General features: G+C 43.8%; 2 protein-coding genes across 2 annotated transcripts in view; both read right to left on the bottom strand.

Annotated features, from left to right (window-relative positions):
- Nucleotides 1-949: 949 nt before the first annotated feature.
- T265_13187 (hypothetical protein) lies at nucleotides 950-9,007 on the bottom strand (the record flags this gene model as incomplete). Its single annotated transcript, XM_009167653.1, has 3 exons — nucleotides 950-1,025; nucleotides 4,944-5,083; nucleotides 8,912-9,007. Coding segments are annotated over 3 exons (300 nt in total), but the record flags the coding sequence as incomplete, so codon positions are not given.
- A 4,182-nt stretch (nucleotides 9,008-13,189) lies between these two features.
- T265_03200 (hypothetical protein) overlaps nucleotides 13,190-22,379 on the bottom strand; it is a gene marked incomplete at both ends in the record, with an annotated part of 55,253 nt that continues 46,063 nt past the window's right edge. The window contains 2 exons of the mRNA XM_009167619.1: nucleotides 13,190-13,433; nucleotides 21,214-21,390. Coding sequence (XP_009165883.1) covers nucleotides 13,190-13,433; nucleotides 21,214-21,390 — 421 coding nt within the window. The remainder of the gene's footprint in view (nucleotides 13,434-21,213; nucleotides 21,391-22,379) is intronic.

Raw genomic sequence — 22,379 nt, 5'->3', positions numbered from 1 at the left:
ACCTTATAACGTTCGCAAAACGTCCATCTTGTTTAAGTGTTATCTTTTATACCCGGCCACGCTCCGGGTCAGCACTCAAACTTATCCCTCTTGATGTAATTACTGTTTCAAGTTCACCAGAATGGGCGAAATTTGATGTTCCCCCTGTTGGACGAGACAGAACTGCAGGGAATAGTTAACTGGGTGCGATTTGTTTTGATATCAGTATTTCTCCTGTTCACAATATCCTGCGTGGGAAAACAAATGAGAGGGAAAATTGCCAAGTATACAAGGATGTGATACAGAACACAGAGTATCGAGGGATTGTACTCGAAGGTTTGTACATTTAGCACTGAAACAGGCAGTTATCACGCGGAAAATGCGTCGGCCGACTGAGAATGCTCTAAACAGCAGCCGTAATCAACTCGTTTGTAGGATTATCTTAAGGCCATTGGCGGGATGTGAAAGCATCTTTTACAACTTTGTGAAGCAGTTCCATATCTGCTTGTTAAGATTAGGGACGGGACATTGTACCAAGGTACTCATCAGGGGATCGAACCCAGGGTCATCAAAATTCTGACCAGGCTCCAGAGCCGGGCCGCTGAGAGTCGAGTCCAGTCGGTGAGTGGACGACAAACATACATATGTTGACGGGCTAGATGTTAATGGAACGATCGAGGATTGAGGGACTTTTAAAGTTGCAACTGATAAGTGGCTTATCAGGTCATTTCGGAGCTTTCTAATCAAGGAAAATAAGGCGGAGTTGCCAGCAGTACAGTGAGACTTCAATAGTAGTGTTTGCTCTGTGCAAAGTTCGGTGCCAGTGTTCGAAAACAGTCGGCGTGTAAATAGGTACAGTTTGGTGAATCTTGAAGGCCTGTACAATGGCTCCGGACGTGAGGTTTTTCAGTTCAACTCCTCGTTGACATGCATCGCTATCCTAACGACCCATTCTTCATCTCCGTATATTTCATGTCGCGTTGAAGCCGGCATACGTAGCATGTGGTACACCAAATGTTTTCACAGAAGTCTCTGCATACTGTCCCCTGTTTGCAGATAATGGACAGACAGAGTGAGTGTTACTAAGCGAGATTCAAAACACAGTTGAGGAAATAAGTAAGGTTTGGTTCAGTTACCCGTTGACCAGCACATCTATTGGTAATCAGAAAAGCCCATATCAAACCATCCAGTAACCGCCGGATGAATGTCTTTTGAATTTCTTGAAGCTTGGAGGCGGAAGGACAAACAAATCGCTTTACAATTTCAGCCAGGAGGTTGTTTCCCCTTACCGTGTATAAATAGGGAATGTCTAAACGAAGTTACCGATTCAAAGTTGATCAACGTGGGCATCGGTCGCCTGATGTAATCAGTAAAGCATTCTATGCTCAGTATGGAAACTTACATGGTGATGTTCCCATTCTCGAGAAAAAGGAAACGAAATGGGTGCTGGAACCGGAAAACGCTATAAAGAATAACCCTAAAACACTCCGTCAGTTCGGGAACGTGATTCAGTTACAAGCACCTAGAAACAACATGAACAGCAGTATAGGCTGACTGCTGTTTTTCTAACACCAACACAATCATTTTGGATCACCACAGTTAAAGCTCCAACTCTAGAGCATTGTAAGTCTTCATGTGGACTGGAGTTCGTGTTGCCATTCTGGTAACGAGGAACAATGTAATCGAACACATAGTCTCTACCAGTTTTACAAACGCGTCGGTAATTCCCTGTGTATGCTGCTGCAAAAACACTCATGGTAGAGGGTCATATGTAAGTACCGGGCAAACTATATTCAAGAGCTTCCTATATAGCACTCAAGATGCTTGAGTTGAGTCACACGAATGACTAACCGGCATGTTACTTTCGGTTGGCCTGATGGCTCGACGACCCATGAAGCTAACCAGTGTTGACCTGACCTTCGAAACGACTGCTAACGTGATTTTGTAGGTGATTGACTAAAGCTTGTGGACGCAATCGTACACAACAAGTAACTGTTCATTTAACTTGTTTACCCGGTTCACTGGTGGGCAATTGCATTTTCGCAGGTAATATCAACTGTGTATATTGATAGTGATATTCCTTTGATATGTAATTACTTAACCCTTAAGGGTCCGTTGCACGGGCGCCTGAAGTGGGATGCTTTAGGACATATTGCACCAAAATTTACACCAATTTACGACCATTGAAAAGCACATTAGAGTACAGACACATACAGACTCGACCTCTGGCGGTTCCCTCAGCAGCTAATGTATCCGATGATTCTATATACCCATTCAGCTCGAAAAGGCTAAGATTGTCCCTGCTGCTTTTGGAGCCTGAATCCCAACTTGAGGACTTGGCGTAATACGAACTGCGACAGCTGTGTTCTGTATGAACGTTCATCCCGCATCATTTTCGCTCGAAAAACTAGTGCAAAGTAGGTTCGTTCAGGCACGCGTTAGTGGACTCACGTATTCCAGGTCACGAATTTCACACAAACATCGTTCTACGCCTTCAAGTTGCGCGCTCCTGATGTTTCCCAGCTGTTCTTTCTCTGGCTTTTGACCAACCGATAGTTGATCCTTTCGCCAGGCTTAGCAGTTTATCTGCAAATATTTTGCCACCGTATGACGAAAGGTCACTGCGCGCCCATTATTATAACTAGTTCGGTGCTTCAATAAACCAAACTGCTAAGCGCACACAGGCTCTGGCGTCCGTCTTTCCAACCATGCACCTGGAGAGAATGGCATTTATGTATGCTGTCTTGGCTCACTAGCATGTGCGTGCTGTCCAAGTGAGTTTCGTTGCAATGGATCTAGGGTTGATCACTGCGGCCTATCAAATGGAAAGCCGCCATACTTAATTAGGCATGAGGATAAGATGTCACAGCCTCACTGCAACCTGAGTGATCTGTGGCTTCCTCAGTGGTCAGTTAGAGGACTTTTTCGCGTCAGTGTGACATTTTTCAAAGTTGATGAAGCACCCGGTACCCATCGCAGAAGGCACTAATTCGAATGTTGGGAATGCTGGGCGAATGATCCAAAAACCTTCTACACAACCTGAGCTGATAGCATGCATTTAAGTTATAACTCACAGCCACTATGGCGAAACTGACATCATTTGGTATTTACTACTCCGTTGTTGCGCTCGGCTTCAAAATGATTTTGATGCCCGTGAACCTGTGAATAGCTCCTGATGAAATTTGTAAAACAAACTCACCTGTTCTTAATAAACCTAAGTGAGTTCAGTTGACTTGCAACAGTAGGCTCTATGGAATTCAAAATTCAACAAAACAGACTAGGCTTCTCATGATCAACATTGAGAATCTTATGCAAACAGCGAAAAAGGTATAACACCGAACGGCTTTGGTTTGGATGAATGATGAATCGATGGAAAGTATAAGCCAGTCATTTAGGATCGAGCAGAAAGGACTCATCAAAATGCGATATTTCGTCATCATCTTTATCACGGAGAGCATGATGTCAACGTTTCATAGACACGTCGCTGTCGTATAAGTGTGCAATTCATGGTTGTATGTTGGCTTGGACAGTGTCAAGGAGCCCACACCATGCTGGAGGATGACCAGGGTTCTGAACCAAAACCCTTGGCTCAACAACCTGTCCGGAAGACAGCGAGGTTTCGCGAGAAATGTAAGTGCATTTCAATTTCCACAGAACAAGTTGCCACACGTTCCAGCCTTCAACCTGGAGGGCCAGAGGGCTGTGTTCGCCAGACCTATAACCATTGACCAATTGGTATGAGAGACTGTGTGAGTGTCGCACAGACACATCCCGATATATCTCAGTGGATTTCCGTCAACCTCATGTTATAGTCGAACTAAGATTGCACGGAATTCGACAAATACGATCATTTGCATACCAGTTTGGTTTATGATATTCTTCAGCTTGGATTCAGTTGAGTGTTTCCTGAAAGTCAATTTGGTGTGCAAATGAGTGTATTTCGCGAATATTGTGCAAGCAGAACATTAGGTTGACGGGAACTTGCGGACCGCTCCTACCTCAAGAGCCCAAAGAACGGCGAAACCGATCGTGGGTGGCCGAAGATGCTTTTCCAATATGAATAGCCTAACATGTCTTTACCACTTTCCCCTTCCCATTTAGGCAACATTTTTTGAAGACAAAACAGGTTTAAGGCCTTTCTCAAAAGTCACAAGACAGCCGGTTTTGTGCTGGGAGTCATCGTTTCTGTAGTGAGTTATCAGGGAATACAGACAATAAAGTCTGCGTGAGTGAAATGTTACAAGACATAAATCATTAACTGCAGATGTCGCGCGAATCACTTTTACGTTGCTTGTAGCGCACCTTCTAGCTACTTCTGTTTCACGGTTCTTAGGGTGATAACCTTAGTGCTTATGGCTTATCGCAGCAGGATTTCAACGTATACCTCATCATCAGGCTGACTTTTGACGTAATCTGCTTACCCACAGGCGCGTTAACAACTGTCTCTGGTGTAGACCTACCGTTGTTAACGTCTGCCAGTTTAATAGCGCTGGGTCCCTCGGAGAATTTCAATTTGATTCCTAATGACGGTGTTGTGCTGTACGCTTCAAAATGGCTCATGAATGTGCGTGTTAGCCTACCACGAACAGATCACACATGGCGTTCCAAGAATAGGCTTTCCTGAATTTGCCATCGCTGGTTGCAAATTCGTTCAACTTGTGCTCTCATCTTTGACATCTCCTCTTTCACGTGTACTTGTAAGTGAACCAAAAATGCATTCATATTGGTTCGCCATACCACTTCGTTTCGGGACGGTGGATGCGTTCTTTCTTGAAAACCGTCTTTACCTCGTTTCGGCTCAATGGTTCGGTTGAATGTACCAATAGCTGAAGCATTCCTAAATGGTCCTTTGAGCAGCTGTGTTACGCTAATCAACTTCATCATAGCACCTCTTTCTTAGCAATATTGCGATATTCCTATCAATTGGATTTTTATCATTCATATAGGGAAGCTGTTCAACTTACGTTGATACGCTGCCGTCCACGATGAAGCAGACCAAAGGCGAATCCAACAAAGGGCATAATAACTGGCAGACAAAAAGGGTCACCAAACTTTTGTGAGATATAGCATAGCCGACACCAGTAGCAACAGAGTGTACACCAACCTGCCAAATAAACAACGGCAACAGACATCTAACGTGAGTGTCGCAAAATGCAAATGAAGGTATCAAGCCTGTGGTACTGTCAGAAGCAGTAAAGACAAACACACACCCTAGTCTGTTATGAACGCTGGTTGAACTTTTTACCGCTGAACCGAAACTCGTATTGGCCAGAAAAACAAATCGCATCCTTATGTAGGTGGGATCACGTGTCGGAGTTAATTTTGGCCGTAACACAAGAGCGAAATTTATGGTTTAGTTTATAGTTTTCACCTCCGTTGATATAACTTACTGAACATTCTTCAGCGGTGGGTCTGGGAACACTAGATCTCGATGAGCAATTTCATGGTAAAGAGATAATATCCTTTTGCAGGTTCTTTGAGACATATAATCAAGTGACATGTGGGTAGAAAGAAGCCTTGTGAAAACTATTGAACGAATAAATATCCAAACCATTTCTGAGTCAAGAAAATGAAAATGAAGCATGAGATAAGCTTGTTATGCAACCTGTACGTTCGACGAAAGAACGATCCGATGTTAGTACAGGAAGTGAAACGTGATACAGAGCAGAATAATAGAACAGAACACAATGCAATAACACCTACAATATAGCTCAATATGATGCAGTATGGTGCTACAAGACACAAATACAGCAAGGATAAAAAATACAACAAGAACTGTCGAACCTAACCAGAGGGGTATCGCTGCAAACCTGTAAAACATCCAAAGGCGCTGGTCACTCTATCCTAAATAAAACGTTGAGAATTTTTGTGGTCTGAGCGGCGAAAACTTCAGCGGAAATAATCCTATAAATTGACTGAGATATGGGGATCATACGGGTAACAGATTCTCATGTATCAATTTTTAGTAACACGTGATAGACCGAACAATCTGTTTTTATTAGGTATGGAAGCACGTGTCTCTGTTTCTGGACAATGAACGGCCGAATTTCCTGCAGTCCAATGGCGGTAACGGGTTGGGTAGTTGTAAATATGTTCGAAACATGTGTGGGTTTTCATAAAAGATCACTTGAATATCAAATCCATCTCTCTAATATCAAGGTTTTATCACGTCGAGTTTGTGAGAGTTTGTAACATATTGTCCAAACTTAGCTTGCAAGCACTGTTAGTTTTATGTGTACGACTGACTGCTTTCTGTGTCCACGATGCATTTTTTTATTAAACGAATTATGTTGGTTGCTCTGGCTCTGTACCAATGTATTCTTCACACTTCGTAGCCAAACCATACACCGACAGCGACTATAACCATTGTGATAACTCTGACGACGATGAAAATAACATTATATGCTCTTAGTAATACAGTACATCCTCCTGAGATTCAGTCTCACTGCTATGTAGCCTGACGAGGCCCAATACGGATAATCAAAACTTTGAAAAGTTAAACTTCATACAGCTGTCCTGTTCGAAAAAATCTGACGTTTACGTTTCTTTTTCACTCATCCTTTCACTCACATCCCAAAAACTGGCTCCTTTGAAGAGATCTTTTTGGTAGTTGTCATAATCACTGTTAGAAGTGGTCCTTTGAGAGCGGTATTTCCTGTGAGATCCGCTGCTCTGGTTCTAAAACCGTCACCTAGATGGGATAGTACGGTTTGGGTGTCACAATGACACGGGATGAGCTTGAGGCTCTTGAAGCCTAGCCTTGTTAAAAACGTTAACAAGGAGCAGGTTGGTAAAGACAGCGAGTCTTCCTACTGTGAAAAATTTTATTGACCGGAAGTAGAGTTAAGGTCTTACTGTTCATCATGATGACAGTATGAGAACACTGGAGTGCCGGGCGGTAATCAGTCTTATACTTACGAGGCCACCGTCTGGGGAAAGCACAAGTTAGGAAAACTTAAACCTATTCCACATTTCGACCATTCAATAACCGACAGTTACTATCAGGGATTCATCCAGTACTGTTGAAAGACAAAATTTACCATGAGCCCGACGCGGCACCAGATGCATCCGATTTATGCAATGGCATCAACAGTCAGACATCTATATCTTACTCTCCAGGCCCTCGGATCAGGCCACTCTTATGCAGCCAATTAAGCCAAATTAAGCAAATTAAGCCAAACTCCAGAAGGGGTCTCCCAAGAAAACCGTCACCAGCACTACGAGGTTCGGTTCTTTATTTTTACAGGCTTGGGGAGAGAAAACCGAGAAAACTTAATTCTTCCACTATCTTCTAGGTGGGACCTTCGGTTCACACACTCAGGGTAGGAAACCCGAACCAAACCTTCTTCTTCGATCCAAGAGGCCAGGGAGTATCACTCGCTCTAGAAGCTATTCATACATTGACTCTCTCCGGCAACATCTTCAGCTTAGCCTGTACAGTTTATCCAGCTATTAATCAATCAAGCATTGTACTAGGATGAAACCAAACGAATCTCCAATAAGTCTAAAGAATCTGTTTTACATTCCAGGTTTGGCTGCTGACCTGGCTGTGACGCCTTCGTTCTATCGGAGACAAACTTCTTACATTTAGTCAAGCAAAACCGTAGAAAAACATTACGTGCACCAGGAAGAAACAACTAAGCTGATTAACCCTCATTTACATTTTTATTGACGGGTATATTTTTTTCAATTTTCGGACTTCCAACTAGGCTGCACTATTTGTCGAACTAACGCCAGTTCCGAAAGCCATACCGCAAAATGCACTTCCAAGGGCGGAGGTGTGTAAATTCTTCTGCTATGAGCTGGGCGAATTCAGACAAAAGATCCAGACGTACCTCTACATAATAAGAAAACTATGAGACAAGTAAGAGTGAACATAAACTGATAATTTTTCTGTCTAACCGGCCTGAAGCATCGCCAAAGATACCACTTTCATGGGGATATGTAGAATCATCCAGGGAGATTGGTTATCGTTTTGTACAATCCTTTAGCGACCGTTGAGGGCAAAATGAATTTCAGTGCAAACTACTTACAATATACAGGATATAAGAATACACTTCATAAACGTAAGGAGAAAGGCATCCCACCGAATTCCGCGGATCTAGTCAACAAACGGTTGAGCGCCCACACAGATCGTCAGACGCTGATACAGAAATGACCAAGAAGTGTTGCGGCACACACCAAAAAACACACTAGCCCGAAATAAATAAGACTACTGGGGTAGGTCGGCATCATGGGCACAGCAAGGGACGGAGGTACCACAGGAGTGACATTTTTCCAAAAACTCTTGGATAGTGGAAGCTCAAGAATCTAAGCTCTTATGGTCACCCGGGATCCTTCGAAAGTGATCACACCGGTCTCATCAGCAAGTATTCCCAGAGGATACATTTACTTAACTGGTATGCAGTGGGCATATGGTTTGTATCCCTAAGCGATCTTTTAAGCAGAACAGTCTGTAATGTACTTATCTAGCACTGAAAAAAACAGTTTAGGGGTTTTCCATCCCGATCACTTAGCAGAGAAGTTTGCGGTGTTGAACTGCTTTAGGGATTGGAGACGGAATTTGGATGCCTTCCAGGGACCACTGCAGATTCTTTCAACTGCATTTAAGCCACGTTTAAGAACACTTCGATACCTTGAAAATCAGGCTTAACCGGAACCCAACGCATTTGTGGTTGAAGAGAAGTGTTCGAGGGGATTCACGCGAAAGCTGTTAAACTTCACGATTAGTGATCCGTGTAGCGCTTGTGCTAACTAGTGATGAACTCTGATTGTTGGAGTAGTTAGTGAGGTTTCGGGTAATTCTTAAAATAACAATCACAAAGTGTCCTTTGTGCGATGTATGTGTTTTATATTTTAATACATTTAAAAACAACGTAAGTTTACCTACTATCTTGCGAATTTCCTTCAGTAAAACTCCAAGAACACTTACATATTTTCGCATCGTTTGTACACGCGCATAGTCCGTCATTCCAATCTCGATATTGTACCCGAACTGGTTGAGTTTCAACGACCATGGTGGGACTAGCTAGTGGAGGAGGACGAACGAAGCATACCTGGTGTTCTGATTTTTAAACTCGAGGAGTTGGTCCACAACGTACGCCATGACCCGCATTTCTAGTTGATGGACTGAGACGTTGAAAATTGGATACACCGAGGACACCCGTATCTGTTAGGTAGTTTAAAACCAGCCACTCTTCCAGACTTGGGCGATGAGAACAAAAGACCGATTTAGGGTACAAAGTTCATTCAGGCATGCTCTTAGTTGGCTTTTCATTCTGACAACTTGTTCTATTGGATGCTGTTCTACCAGCATGATGCGGCAAAGCAAGCGAGCTTATGCGGTTTGGTGTGCGACAATAAACTCGTTGGTAAAGTGAGGTGAGTGTACAACCTAGGTCGTGCAACTTAACAGATGTACAAATAATACATAATCCATGAAAGTTCCCTCCATAACTTGCCAAAATTGAAGTTGATTGAATGGTCTTCTGGATGTTTTGCAAACAGTCAGCATACAACCGGCCCACAGTAAATAATATATCGGGAGGATACTAGAAAATATTATAGTTGAAGGGTCTCTACATGGGAGCTTACTGTTGAGACGACATACTGCCTTTTACAGTTCTTTGACGAAAATGCGGTGGTTGTTGGGCAGCGTTCTGTCTTTAATTTGACTAAATAAAGACCATTCACAAGGAACGGTCCGGCTGGTGTTAACCATAGTACTTACCAGCATAAGATGAAGATACAATGTACACAAAGGGTTAAAACTTGTTACAATCCTTTGTAACAAATGCATTTCAACACTGGCTTCGAAGGAAACGTTCGGCACTAACCGGAATTGCACCAGAATCCGCATGTTTGTGAGATCTTACTTCTTCCTCGCTTTGGGCATTCAGTTTATTGGGGAACATTAGTATGGAGGCCTTCTAGAGCTATGTTAAGCCGGATGGTATTGAATGTTTACCTACCCACTTTCACGATGGAGCAACCTTAATAAACCTACGCTGTTTGGCCTACAAAGTTGTTTCAGTACCCAACACCCTTCCAGAGAAGATCAGATGGCAGAAGAGATTGTCACTGGTCTATCCTTTGAAGTAGTTTATCGACAGAGAGAGAGAGGGACAGTAAGTGAGCATTCGTCCCTCTAGGAGTCACCTCTAGAAGAGACCACTTCTGATCCACAAGTTCAAGTTAGCATCATAGAAAAATAAGTGAGGTAAACTTGTTCCAGCTATGAAGATCACCTGAAAAGACCCAACGGTGATCGATCTAGACAGTTATGCCTTTATAGGGGACATTCATAAGCGACCGATATTAAGCGATTCATTATGAAAGAGGGCTTCATAGAGGGGTATTTTGGTAGTGCACCGCGCAGACGAAAATTATCTTATGAACAATAAGGGGAAAGATGTCTTAGTTGGGTCAGTGTTTAAGCACCTAATGGGTGTCAAGACATGGGAGCCCAATTCGAAGCGTTCGCATCCTGGTCATAGCATTTTTCGCCGCAAAGATTTTGAGAGCGGTTTTCTTTGGAGGGGGGAGTGTGGGCTTTTACGAGGTGTTAATTTCAATTCTAACCTCACGGAACCGGAGTAAAGTGATTTTAACTGGGAAGTTGCTACTCTTGGAGAAACTATTACTGGGTATTCGCAAGCGGTTAGAAGTTGATTTTATTTATCAAAATGTCCGCCTAATGTCATAACCACGACCGCAAGATAGACTTTATTGCTTTATCATGCACGACATTGTTTACATGAACCTATTAGTTAGTACCGTGTCAGAACTGTCTGGATGATGTCAGCTTGCCAAGTAAATCCAAAATCAACACCAAAGCTTGACACACCCCTATTTTAGCGACCACTCTCACCCAACGTCACATAATTTACTCACACCTGATGATAACTGTATCGCAAGCGCCAGAAACTGTGGTACGACCGTAGTTTTACGATGATTGGTGCGCGACAGCAATTGGGTTTAGGGTCCTAGGGACGCAATTTGTGGTGTAGAAAACCCTGTAAGGAATATACGGATACAGTAACCTAAGACGTCACTCGGTTCCCATGATTATCCACCGTGTGACGGACGTGCCATCATTAATCGAGTGACTTGCACAGCAAAGGGTATGTTACTGTTCATCATGCCCATTATCCGGCAGATCAGACCACCTTTTATCCCCTAATTGCTGTTGCTCATCATGTTGGGTATGAAAGGGATGAAAGTCACCGGTAGCAAGTGAATGACAGACTAGCCCAAAATATTTAACCTGAGTGCAATCTAAATGCAGTGATTAGTGAAAGAACACGGAGAAGGTGGCGGGGGAGTCAAAGCACGAAAATCAACCTGTCCACAATTAAAGATTTTATCAAGGAATCGCCCTAGAAATACAGACTACAGTCCCATGTTGGGGTTCACCGGTCTCGATACATAGGGGGGGGGGGCTGGATTGGGAAGAGCGCGAACTTTTGTACTGAACCACTTAGTCCACCATAAGACGAAAGATATATGAATACGGACAAGACACCTCCACAGGAGAATGCGCCTATCCAGGATGCTCGGGAAGATCGTTCTGGGCAGCTGAAGATGAACTAGCAGACAGTGGGTGATGTTGAGGTGACTGGAGCTATTGATTGCATAAATGATCCTAAATCTCTGGGGCTACAAATTAATGCAACTCATAGAAGACTGTCTGGCGACCACGAAATATTGATATATCATTTGACAACCCTCCACTTCAGATAGCAGAACAACGTGATCTCAGATAGCACGGCCCCAGAGAACCAAGAAACTGAGGCGACAGGAACCTCTGAGTGGTCTTGGGCTCTTCAGTTGCATTTGTGGCACCGGCGGAGTCCTTCCTGACCATCTTGTATGTCGCTTGAGGATATGAGTGACAGCAGGTTGGTCCGAGGTCGTTCGGAAGAGTGACTATCCAGGCCATTGGTAAGCCATATTGAGGTGGAGTTACGGTAACGCCAGCCACCGCTGGAGTTACGGAGCCACATAAACGGATGATGATCATTGCCGGGTAACGATGATAAATCAATCGGTGTTTGTGCTTTGAGATGAGGTCGATTTGTTGGTACGTCTAAGCTCGACTTAGCGCCATAGGCCGTTAGCAGTTCCTCGAGTTACAAAGGACTCAAAAGAAACATCAAACCAAACGGACTATGCACCCCCTGGAAGCACTAGATTAGGGTTTGTTGGCGATGCAAAACCCGATATATCGTGGCTGAAATCCCATTGCAATGGAGGATTGAGACTGAAGGAGTCGAGATTCTTGTTTCTGGGGTGCGTTTGAATGACCTTCTACTGAATGTTGCTCTTGAAGCTCAGATATTTGAAGAGCCACCTCATCAGGCACTAAGACAGCTCTGTTTGAAAAACACTAGTCTGCGGCAACTTCTGACCTTAGCGGAGTTTGACCACAATGCAGTTCATCGACAGGGTGTAGCTCGAGTTAACTGGCCGGGTGACCATCTTTACGCAATCCAATTTCACCATGGGAGGCTCAGAAGTCGAATGACAAATCGATGAGTTGCGGGTATCTATCGGACCACACCTCTCTGTCTGTACGTCTGTACCAATAACACGACCCTCTCCAACCTTCAGTTCACCAGAACGAATGAGCGGTTTGCGCACATTCTCCTCTGTTGTCTGAAATGTCGCACCTGGCACCCGGAAGCAGATCGCACTGCAGCACTTCTGGGCTGTTCACTTACTTCTGCATTATCAGACGTTTTATCACTGCGTTTCGAAATTGATGTCTCAGATAGAGAAATCTTATTCCACTCAAAGTTATCATTTCACATCCCTACTAGATCTTTTACATATTCCCCCGGGTGGATCTGGCCAGTCTTACGTCCATTTTCGTTTTGCCTCAGCAATCCGAAGGAACCAGTAAGACTACTTTTGTTCGCTAATTCAGGGATATTAGAACGACTTCTTAATTGCCGTTTTGTTTTGCCCGCGATTTACGTGCTCTCATAACAGACGAGCATCTCTGGAGAGAGAAAGAGTAAGGGATAAGGGAAGCTACTTGAACGGTCGCGAGTGCGTTCTTTCGTGAGGTATCACCGATTAGTTCGTTTTGTCCTACCTGTGAACTAGCAATAGAAACAAGAAACTGCCTCGAAAACGGTGATGTGGTGTATGGAGGTCATTAACATAAGTAAAAAAGATGTAGAAAAAACGAGAAAACGTGTCCTGTTTAGAAATCGGTTTTTGCTGAGCCCAACTCGGTATCAGCGCACGTGAGGATTTGGAATCGCGCGTTCTGCACTTCGGCTTGAAAGGCTTGACAGCAGATAGGTTCACCATCCAAAAGAGTATATGTCATTGACGATTTTGCAGGCAGAACACGGACTGCCAGAACGGGAATGATTTTCATGTAGGTCGTATCAACCAGACCTCGATCACTATTCATATCCCTGACCAACTGGATGTGCCCCCGGCTGTAGAGACGTTGGGATGAGGCAAAGCGAGAGAGGGATAAGTTTTGGGGGAGTATTTGTGTTGACAGTGATTAGATAACTACGCTATTCAAGTAAGGAATGGATAAATGAGCAAAAACAACAAAATTGGTGGTCGTAAAAACGTGACTGTGGACGCGTGATACGCAACCAAATGATCACCATTGGAGATTATGATGCGGTGCTGCTTTAGTCAACCCGAGGTATCCCAAACCTGAGTTTCGTGATGTTTTCCGATTTCCATGTGCCATCGAAATTTACCAATGGAACTGAGCGACGATGAGCTAGTACGGTGCTTTCCAGGGGAACCGATTCCAGGAACGGTATAGATTATAAACAGTGAAACTGAAGCGCAGACTGACAGTTCCTACGGGATTGCTGACAATGTGCCCGAGATGACTTGTGACAACTCTTCATTGAAACGACATTCACGTGTCTTTGGGAAATTTCACTGGACAAAAACTATACTTTCCAAACTCAGAGAGGCGCACATACATCTTCCAAAGAGTCCTGACGAAATTTTACCTTCGGTAGCAAAACCAAAAGCAGTGTTAGTAATTTCTTTGGAAGGAACATCAGCATAATGATTCAGAGTCAAAAAGTTGGCCGTTTGTTGTGGATTCCATTGCACTTTCTGAAAGTCATAATTTCAAGCTATTTTGGTACCGATAGCATGTTCATGACTTTACGGTTTGACGAGCCATGGATGAAGCTTGTGATGTGGAGATCGAGGTATGGACAGTAGCCTGTGCAGAGACATTCAAGCGCCATAAGTTTTGTGCCAACAGTAAACATGTGATAGATGATACATTGTACTTTTGACCATAAGTCCGATTCGATCCATCCCTTTTAAAAAGGTTGTGTCAGTCACATCCATCAAGCATACATTGCTCAACCATGTGTTGCGCATTCAAAAAACCGTCTACCAAGACAATTGTTGCTCTCCTGCCTCCTTCAGAATGAAGCACACTGCGAGTTGGACAACGTGTGAATTGGCAGAAAGTTGTGGAAGTAATTAGGAAGAGTCTACGTGTTGCTGATGCGTACATCTTCCATGTTGGTGGCCCCGTGACTAACCCTTAACTTGGCCGGAAACATTGCAATAAATGGCGGTTAATGGATGTTTGTGCTGTCAGTTTCTTTTCAGGTTGTCTGACTAGAGATGTAGGCAACTGAGTGCTTTTGATAGGCGAGCACCAGGTCCCTCCGTAAACCACCATTCTCTCTTCATTCCACTTTAAGACTTTGATTACAAACGAATAAAATCTGCATTTGTACGGTGCTGTCAGTTCTTTTCAGGTTGTCTGACTAGAGATGTAGGCAACTGAGTGCTTTTGATAGGCGAGCACCAGGTCCCTCCGTAAACCACCATTCTCTCTTCATTCCACTTTAAGACTTTGATTACAAACGAATAAAATCTGCATTTGTACGACAGCGAAGCATCGGTGTCAGCATTAGTTTTGTTGTTCTGGATGATGAGGAAACGGATCGTGGCAAGCCAATCCTGTTTGTGATTGGTGACCATTTGTTATCGAACAACCACGAAGTAGCATATTTCTGACAGAATTGGTCGCATGATCGGTGAGTTTGATTGGAAAAACCCCGAATCCCTTTTCAGGTGGAAGAATAACAACCTGGTCGTTCTTATGCAAGATTTATATCTGACGGATGTGCTCCTTACGGAGCAGACAGCACAGATTAATAATCATGCATAACATGAGGCTCAATTCGCGAACCTGTTTTGCAGGTGGGAGGTGGATTACAGATTTCCCAGCTATTCACACAAGTCTTCGAACTTTATTGGTTATTCCTATTTCGATTGATAAATTTTGTCGCTACATTATGCGTGGAGTCATACTGACCCAGTTGTGTGCTGACCGCAAACCTGCTATTTTACACTGACATCCGAAGGAAGCGAGGAGCAGTCAGCCAGTTGGTGTCCCGCACATGCAATCGAATGCAGAATACAATGCAACTGGCTGCAGAAGGCATGGGACAGTTACGGATTACCGGTCGTTCTGGAACAATTATGTGGATTTTGATCACATGCTCGTCGGTTTTTGCTTCTTGTGGCATTTTTCGGGAACATTCAAGTTGCTGTCTATTGCAAAGCTCTCAGACCCTATTATCAAAGCCACCTACTGAAGTCCTTTTCAGCTAATCCATCGTCAGATGTCGACTATTACTAAGGAGAATCCCAACCATCCAAGATGATGACAACGATGCACTGGATCCTGAACGAGATTCTGAGCTTGCTCGAGGTTCGGATGCGTATTCCTGCAGGTGAACACAATGTAAGTCGATGAAATTTCATGCGCCAGGTGAAAACAGTAATCGCGCTGATAGCGAGCTTGGCGTCTTCAGCGAGCTCAAGGGATGGAGGAAATGAGAAACTTTTGTAACGTGCGAAAACTCTTCCAATTGATACGTACAACAGGCCGAAAAGGCCTATGGCAGGGAAAAAACGACCTGCTCGCTTCTAAAGTTGGAAGAATGCGTGGGTCCTTGGGGTACACACTTTTAACAGTTTAACTGGCTATCTTCAATCACCCGTGACGATCAACGGAGTCTTGAACAGTAAACTTGAAACCTCCAATGGTTTCGGAGGTAGAACAGTGTACGTATCTCGAAAGTTGTGTTAACTCTGACCGTAGTGTGGCGCACAAAACGAACACACGAACCGCGAAGACCACAACTGCGTTTATCCCTTCGGGTCGAAAAAGAGTACCAAGGGGGCTTAAAGTGGATCGGACTACAGTGAGGGCTGCAATGTTGTACGCCTGGGATATTTCGCCGCTGAGGATGAATGTCTGATCATGGATATCTTGAAACTATAGTTGGAATAAACTTAATCGAATTGAGAAGATCAGTGAACGGGCGTTCGGTAAAGCGACGACTGCTTCACTTGAGGAATAGCTCAGTCCTGCTCTACACAAGCCGGCTTTTCTCGTTTACGCTATTCGTACCTGATTAGAAGTGGCGACAACCGAGACAGGGGCAAAATAAGATAGAAGAAGCGAGTGTAGGCTGGGAAGAAAGGTCCGGGAACAGTTTATGCTGTTTTACTTCTACGTGTCCCTTTTTTGTACTTGTTCGGAGATCCTCAAAGAATTGACCGCTGGCTGACCTCAGTAATGTCACTGATGAATATTCGGCTCAATTTTTGAGTTTTCGGACAAAGCCTCAAATGTTTTACTATTGTTACAGTTTGGACACATCGTAAATGGATTAGAATAGTACAAAATTAGGTAGTAGACCTAAGGGAGGCAGACATAAAGGATTGATTCTTCTTTTCACTGTTTGGTTTAAAACTCATCTTCAAACAAATAACTTAGCCATTAGTATAGTAATGAAAATTAGTGCATCTTTTCTTGGTGGGAACATTGAAATACGTGATGAACACACTTGTCCGTTCCGTGCCCAATAAAGGAATCCATCGGGTACAGAAATTCAGCAAGATCAGTCGTTTTGGGAATCATCAGTAAAATTCATCCCAAGTGTTTCGAGCACGCCTAGACATCATAAAGTTAATAATAAGTCAATAATCAATATCGAAGGTCAGGACCGATGAAATCAGTCGGAATTCAGTCGGTCACGCAAGACCAACATGCGACTATCCGGCCAAGCGAAACTCAGTGCCATACACAGCATTTTGATGTACAGAGATTTGTCTGCAGACATAAATACTAAGTACTTCCTGAATAGGAATAAATCTAGCTCGTAAAACTTCACTATCCATAATTCGTACTTCATGAAGTGACCTAGCTTCTGTTTGACTCCACTAGCCGTGGCCGCTGACCATACTGGTAAATAAAAGCCAATCTGTTTACTGAGTATCCATCAGTAGGTAGAACATATTTCTATACTGGAAACAAAAAGTGTGCCATTGGGTTCCGGTTAAGGAGATAATAAATTGCTCGGAGCAGAACGCACACACATAGTGTGCGTGATGTGCGGTGTGATCATAAAGTAAACAGATAGTTCGCTGATTGCACGCATGTGCGTTTGAAATTCACCTATGATATTGGTTACGAAAGCGTCGGTTTCATCACTGTCGCAATGCCACAGCCTTTAGCTAGCTGCTCAGTGTTGGAAGAGTTCGGCTGGAACTTTCTATTCTGACAATCGAATAAGCTTTCATAAACCACTGAAGAAGTCTCAATCGTCGATCAGGTAATTTACGAACGGTAGTGCCTAAGACTGGCTCACTGATGTGCATAACATAACTGTAAACGTTTAGTCGGACGAGCTGTTACAGAGCTTTGGTATGAAGACAATAATGCCAGCAAACAAAAATGAGGCGGAACAATAAAACAACAGTAAGTAAAACGGTAACGTTAACAAATACCATTAACACGTGTCGCGGGTGGAATCGGGCAGTAAAATAGCAGCTGCAAGCAAGAAGCGAGAGAAGTTGTTACATATTGCAGCAAGAAGTGTGGCAATCGCAAGGTTTTATCACTGCCACGGCAAATAAGCGGAAAGGCGGCGGTAATACTGAAAAAAAAACAGAGATTTACCAGAGACTACAAATCGAACGCTACTGCATTAGTAGGTTCAAGGCATATTTAATCGTTTAATTTAATGACACAGGAGATACCAAACGTTAACGCTAGCGTCAGCTGTCAGGACACGCAAATCTCTCTGAGTGAGGACTAAAACTTTAGGGGCAAAACGAAGCGGATGAGGTTAGCCCAGCATTTGCTATCCTTCCATATCATTAAAACCTATGCATCCTGAAATTTGCTTAGGCCGGTGATAGCATTCACAAAAGTGCTCCCCAACATGTGGCGAAGTTATGCTCTATGTTGAAGAACGAAACGAAACACTGCGGTGTTCACCAGCATGTATGCTTAGCCAGCCTATGGACACCCGGGAAGGGCTACTGAAAAATAGATCCTAGGAGAATTCTACATAAGATAGGTATACTTCTAAGGGGTCTTCGACAATGTGGATCATTGAATTCTCGTGTCAAATCCTCGGATCTACGACTGTGATGAATCGTTACCAGATGGCCCTTAATTACTCCTTATCTACATTACTTCCACATCCACTGCGAAGTACCCACTGTTCGTCGGTGAAGAAAAAACCTGAAGAGCAATAACAACCTTGGAAGGAAATCGTGTTTGTCAGATGCATACTACTGGCACATCTACCTGGCCAGTGCAAAATACCACCAACTTGAACACAGCCAAAGGCAAACCATAGTCACTGTACTGAAAAGGAAGTCATTAAAGGACGATCACAGTTTCCGTGCTTTTCGATCACTCAGCCTTATCCAAAAGAATCTCAACACTACGGAAAAGGCAACACCAATAGCTATCGTCTTGAGCCCAATCATCGAGAAGAACCTAATCAATTGTAACGGCCGCCTACATTCGTCCTCGCGTTAACAAAGTCTGGCGAATCTAACTTAAAGACTAAGAAGTAACATTCGATCAACTAAGGACAAGCCACTACGGTAGTTAAAAGGTTTGACGTTCAACCTGGTATATTCTGTGGACGACGCGAACAATGAGGTAGCTCCTTTAATTAATAAACTAACGTAATAATTCGATTCATAGCATTCTAGTTATTTCGCAAATTACTCATCTCTGAGTTTTCCACCCGAAGCAAGCCAAAGATTTCGGCTGATCAATCTACTGAAGGGACTTTTTTCCAAGAAAAAATACACTACTCTTCGACAGTCTCAACCAGTTTCACCCTTCTTGGTTTTAACAGAAGACTCAAACGGAACACAGCTGAAAGTCTCGTTTATGGTGTTTTCAAGTGGGTTCCAGGTGAGTCTCTGTTCATAAACAAATTAGTAAGCAGATGAGTGTATTTCGTTAATTTTCCCTTCTTCGAATAGATTCATACCTTTTCCGTATATTCTGAGTTTCGTTACAACTAAGACATTACAACTCGAGGAACCAACAATGCAGTTGTCAGGTTGGTCCCTCACGTTCCGCGAGCCTATGGTTTGTACACACCTGAAACACCGGGGTTGCTACTGATTTGTGAGGGAAAAGGATTAGTTTTGACGTTCAAACCACACCTCAGACGCAGAATGAGGATGCTAAACTTTGGACGTTCCCGTCCGGGGCCGAATACAGTCCTCGGTAGCTGGTTGACTTGGTTTCAGCCTCGGTTAGCCGTGGACAAAGGTTACGTCAAGCCTCAGAGATTCCTTTTATTAATCCATACATCTGCATCGGACTGACAGAACTGTGACCCTGTTATGTAGTAGACACCGCTGGTCACATCGGAGAGGCCATCGATTCACACGAGCCAGCAGAACAATAAATGCATCAATACCAACTTGAATACCCGAGTATGCACAGTGAACTCTAGGCTGTTGTGGTGAGACGAGTGCTAGAAGCGTCTAGGAGAGCCTTTTGTGTTCCAAAAATGGGTCACGAAAAGCTTCTTCAGGAACCTATACTGGAAATAACTCCACGGCAAAGCTAACTGGCTTGCTCTGTGGTGGAGTACGCCCATCCACATTGCTGATCTCTACCACGATGGTTCCGCTTAATCTCTTTAGCTCCCTTTAGAAGCATAAGATCGTTAAATCGAGAGACACGGATGCGACCTGGCTGCTCTCTACGTCTTCACAAAGAAAGAGGGTGTAGGGTAAGAATAACAGAAATCACCAGAAGAATCCAGGAGTTTCTATGGGTTGGACTGTGATTTAACCTCCAACAGCGAAAGTTGTCTACATCACTGGTGGCTCTCGTCCGTCCCGTTGGGTGCTTACCGAGTGCTACGTAAAAACACGCCGTCACTGGGCGTCCCTTAACTAGTCAACTCCCGAGGCGTCCACATGAGAGAACTGATAGACCATTCGGTTTACCCATTTGACTGAGAGTGATTGGAATTTGGAGACACTCAACATCGGATTACCAAAACTTGACCTATGGAGAATATTGCTACCAAATGTGTGAAGAAATGAATGGGATGAAAATGTCCTGTGGCACAGATGAGGAGAACATTCGACGCCATAAAGTGTGATAACTTTTCATTGTGCCAGATATACAGATTCAAAGATTCATCTTCAAAGTGTCGCGAACTAATGTTCGATGCGTTGGAAGACAAAGTATTTGGATGCTATGGAGGCGACTTGTTCTTGGATAACGGGTTCTCAGGATCTACCCTGTAGTTAGAAAGACTGACGACAGAGGCTCGCTGGTTCTCGCCTGCAAGTCGATCAAGCGTTTTAGCAAAATAGATTTGGACTCAAGAAGCCAAGGAGCATTCCGCCGACGGCACATGTTTTATAGTTGCACAATGCCTAGTATGATTTGGTCAAGTGACTAACCCTGTTTTGTAAGAATCACAACTTTTTTCGACTACTGGCCTCAATACATACGAGATAATGCAAATATCTACCAGTCTCCGTGTTTTAATAGTCATTCAAACTTTCAAATTGGAATATTTGTTATTAAGGTGGACCGCTCCATTCCACCAACAAGGCCCGTGGATTCAAAAGTCAATTAGAAAACACGAACCCAGAAAAGAGACAAAACAACTGAGAAAACGCCTTCCCTCTTGCGGCAACGGCCCGGCAAAGTTCGCAGGGTAGGATGGCCATGCCGGCAGTTTTATGAATGTAGATATTTAGCACAAACTTAAGCGTCGAAACCCATCGTTTTGAACAATTCACCTAACCAGGATTCACAAGGCTTCCGATTACCGGAACTTTTGCCATATAACCGTCGATTTAAAAATGTCAGAATTAAGTGATAGCATGGAAGACTGCAAAGGGCTTCAAAGTACTCACAGGTCCAAGGTGTCATTGATCAGGACCAAGCGCATCTGACCATCGTGAAATCTTGCCTCAGGGAACATGATCCCATTTGTCAGAATATGGGAATGATTCAATACCATGATACACCAGAAGTTGCCAGAGACTTGAGTCCAGCCGTTCGGGATGGGTTGATCAGGTTCTGGAAGAAAACTGGAGACATTACATTGGTTTGGCATCACGCGACAGTTGGAGTGAAGCAAAAATGTCCCAACTGACAAACTGTTCAAAACATCAATTTTAGTGTAGCCATCTCGAATAATGGTTACTGCTTACGCATAGATAAGGACACGGACCGTCGCCGTCGAGGCGGACGAATTTCAGCTGTTTCGAAACTGAATTAAGATAACCTGAACTTGGATTTTTGGTGACCATATACGAAACTGAAGTTTATATTCTACTGGCTCCAAAAAGCCTACAGAAACGGTCAGAGCGATAGGAGAATACGTATCTTTTGACTGAGGACTATCAACCTAATCAAGTGGTTCACAACTTGGGGGTCGTCGTGGTCCTCTATGCTCGAAAGTATTCCCTTCCGGAAAAAGGTGGACAACAAAACAAAAACCATCTATACCGAAGGATCAGCTGATAAGTTTGACTCGACAGAGAAGTTCCCTACTTTTCCTATGGGTCCAAATATTCGCAGTGGGGTCTATTCGGATTCCTACCTAAATTTACCATTATTGCAACAGAGACCTATTACTTCCGTCACGAAGAGACTGGACCTTACTTTTCCTATGGTCCAAATATTCGCAGTGGGGTCTATTCGGATTCCTACCTAAATTTACCATTATTGCAACAGAGACCTATTACTTCCGTCCCCAAGAGACTGGACCTTACCGTGGTGTGACGGTTTGCGCACCTCAGCGATCCATTGAGCTATACTGGAGAGTGTCCCGCGACACTCACAGAGTCTCTCATACCAGGTTGGTCAATGGTTAGAGGTCTGACGAACACAGTCTCCTGGCCCTCCAAGTTGGGGGTTGGAACATGTGGCGACTTGTTCCGTAGAAATGATGATGCATTTGCATTTCCCGCCAAACACCGCTGCCTTGCGGTTAGGCTTTTGAGCCAAAGGCTTTGACTGAGGACCCTAATCGTCCTCCTGTCTAGGTGTAGGCGCCCTGGCAGTATCCCAGCCC

Source organism: Opisthorchis viverrini, assembly GCF_000715545.1.
Source record: "Opisthorchis viverrini unplaced genomic scaffold opera_v5_44, whole genome shotgun sequence".
NCBI lineage: Eukaryota > Metazoa > Platyhelminthes > Trematoda > Opisthorchiida > Opisthorchiidae > Opisthorchis > Opisthorchis viverrini.
This window is presented reverse-complemented; position numbering and strand designations above follow the sequence as displayed.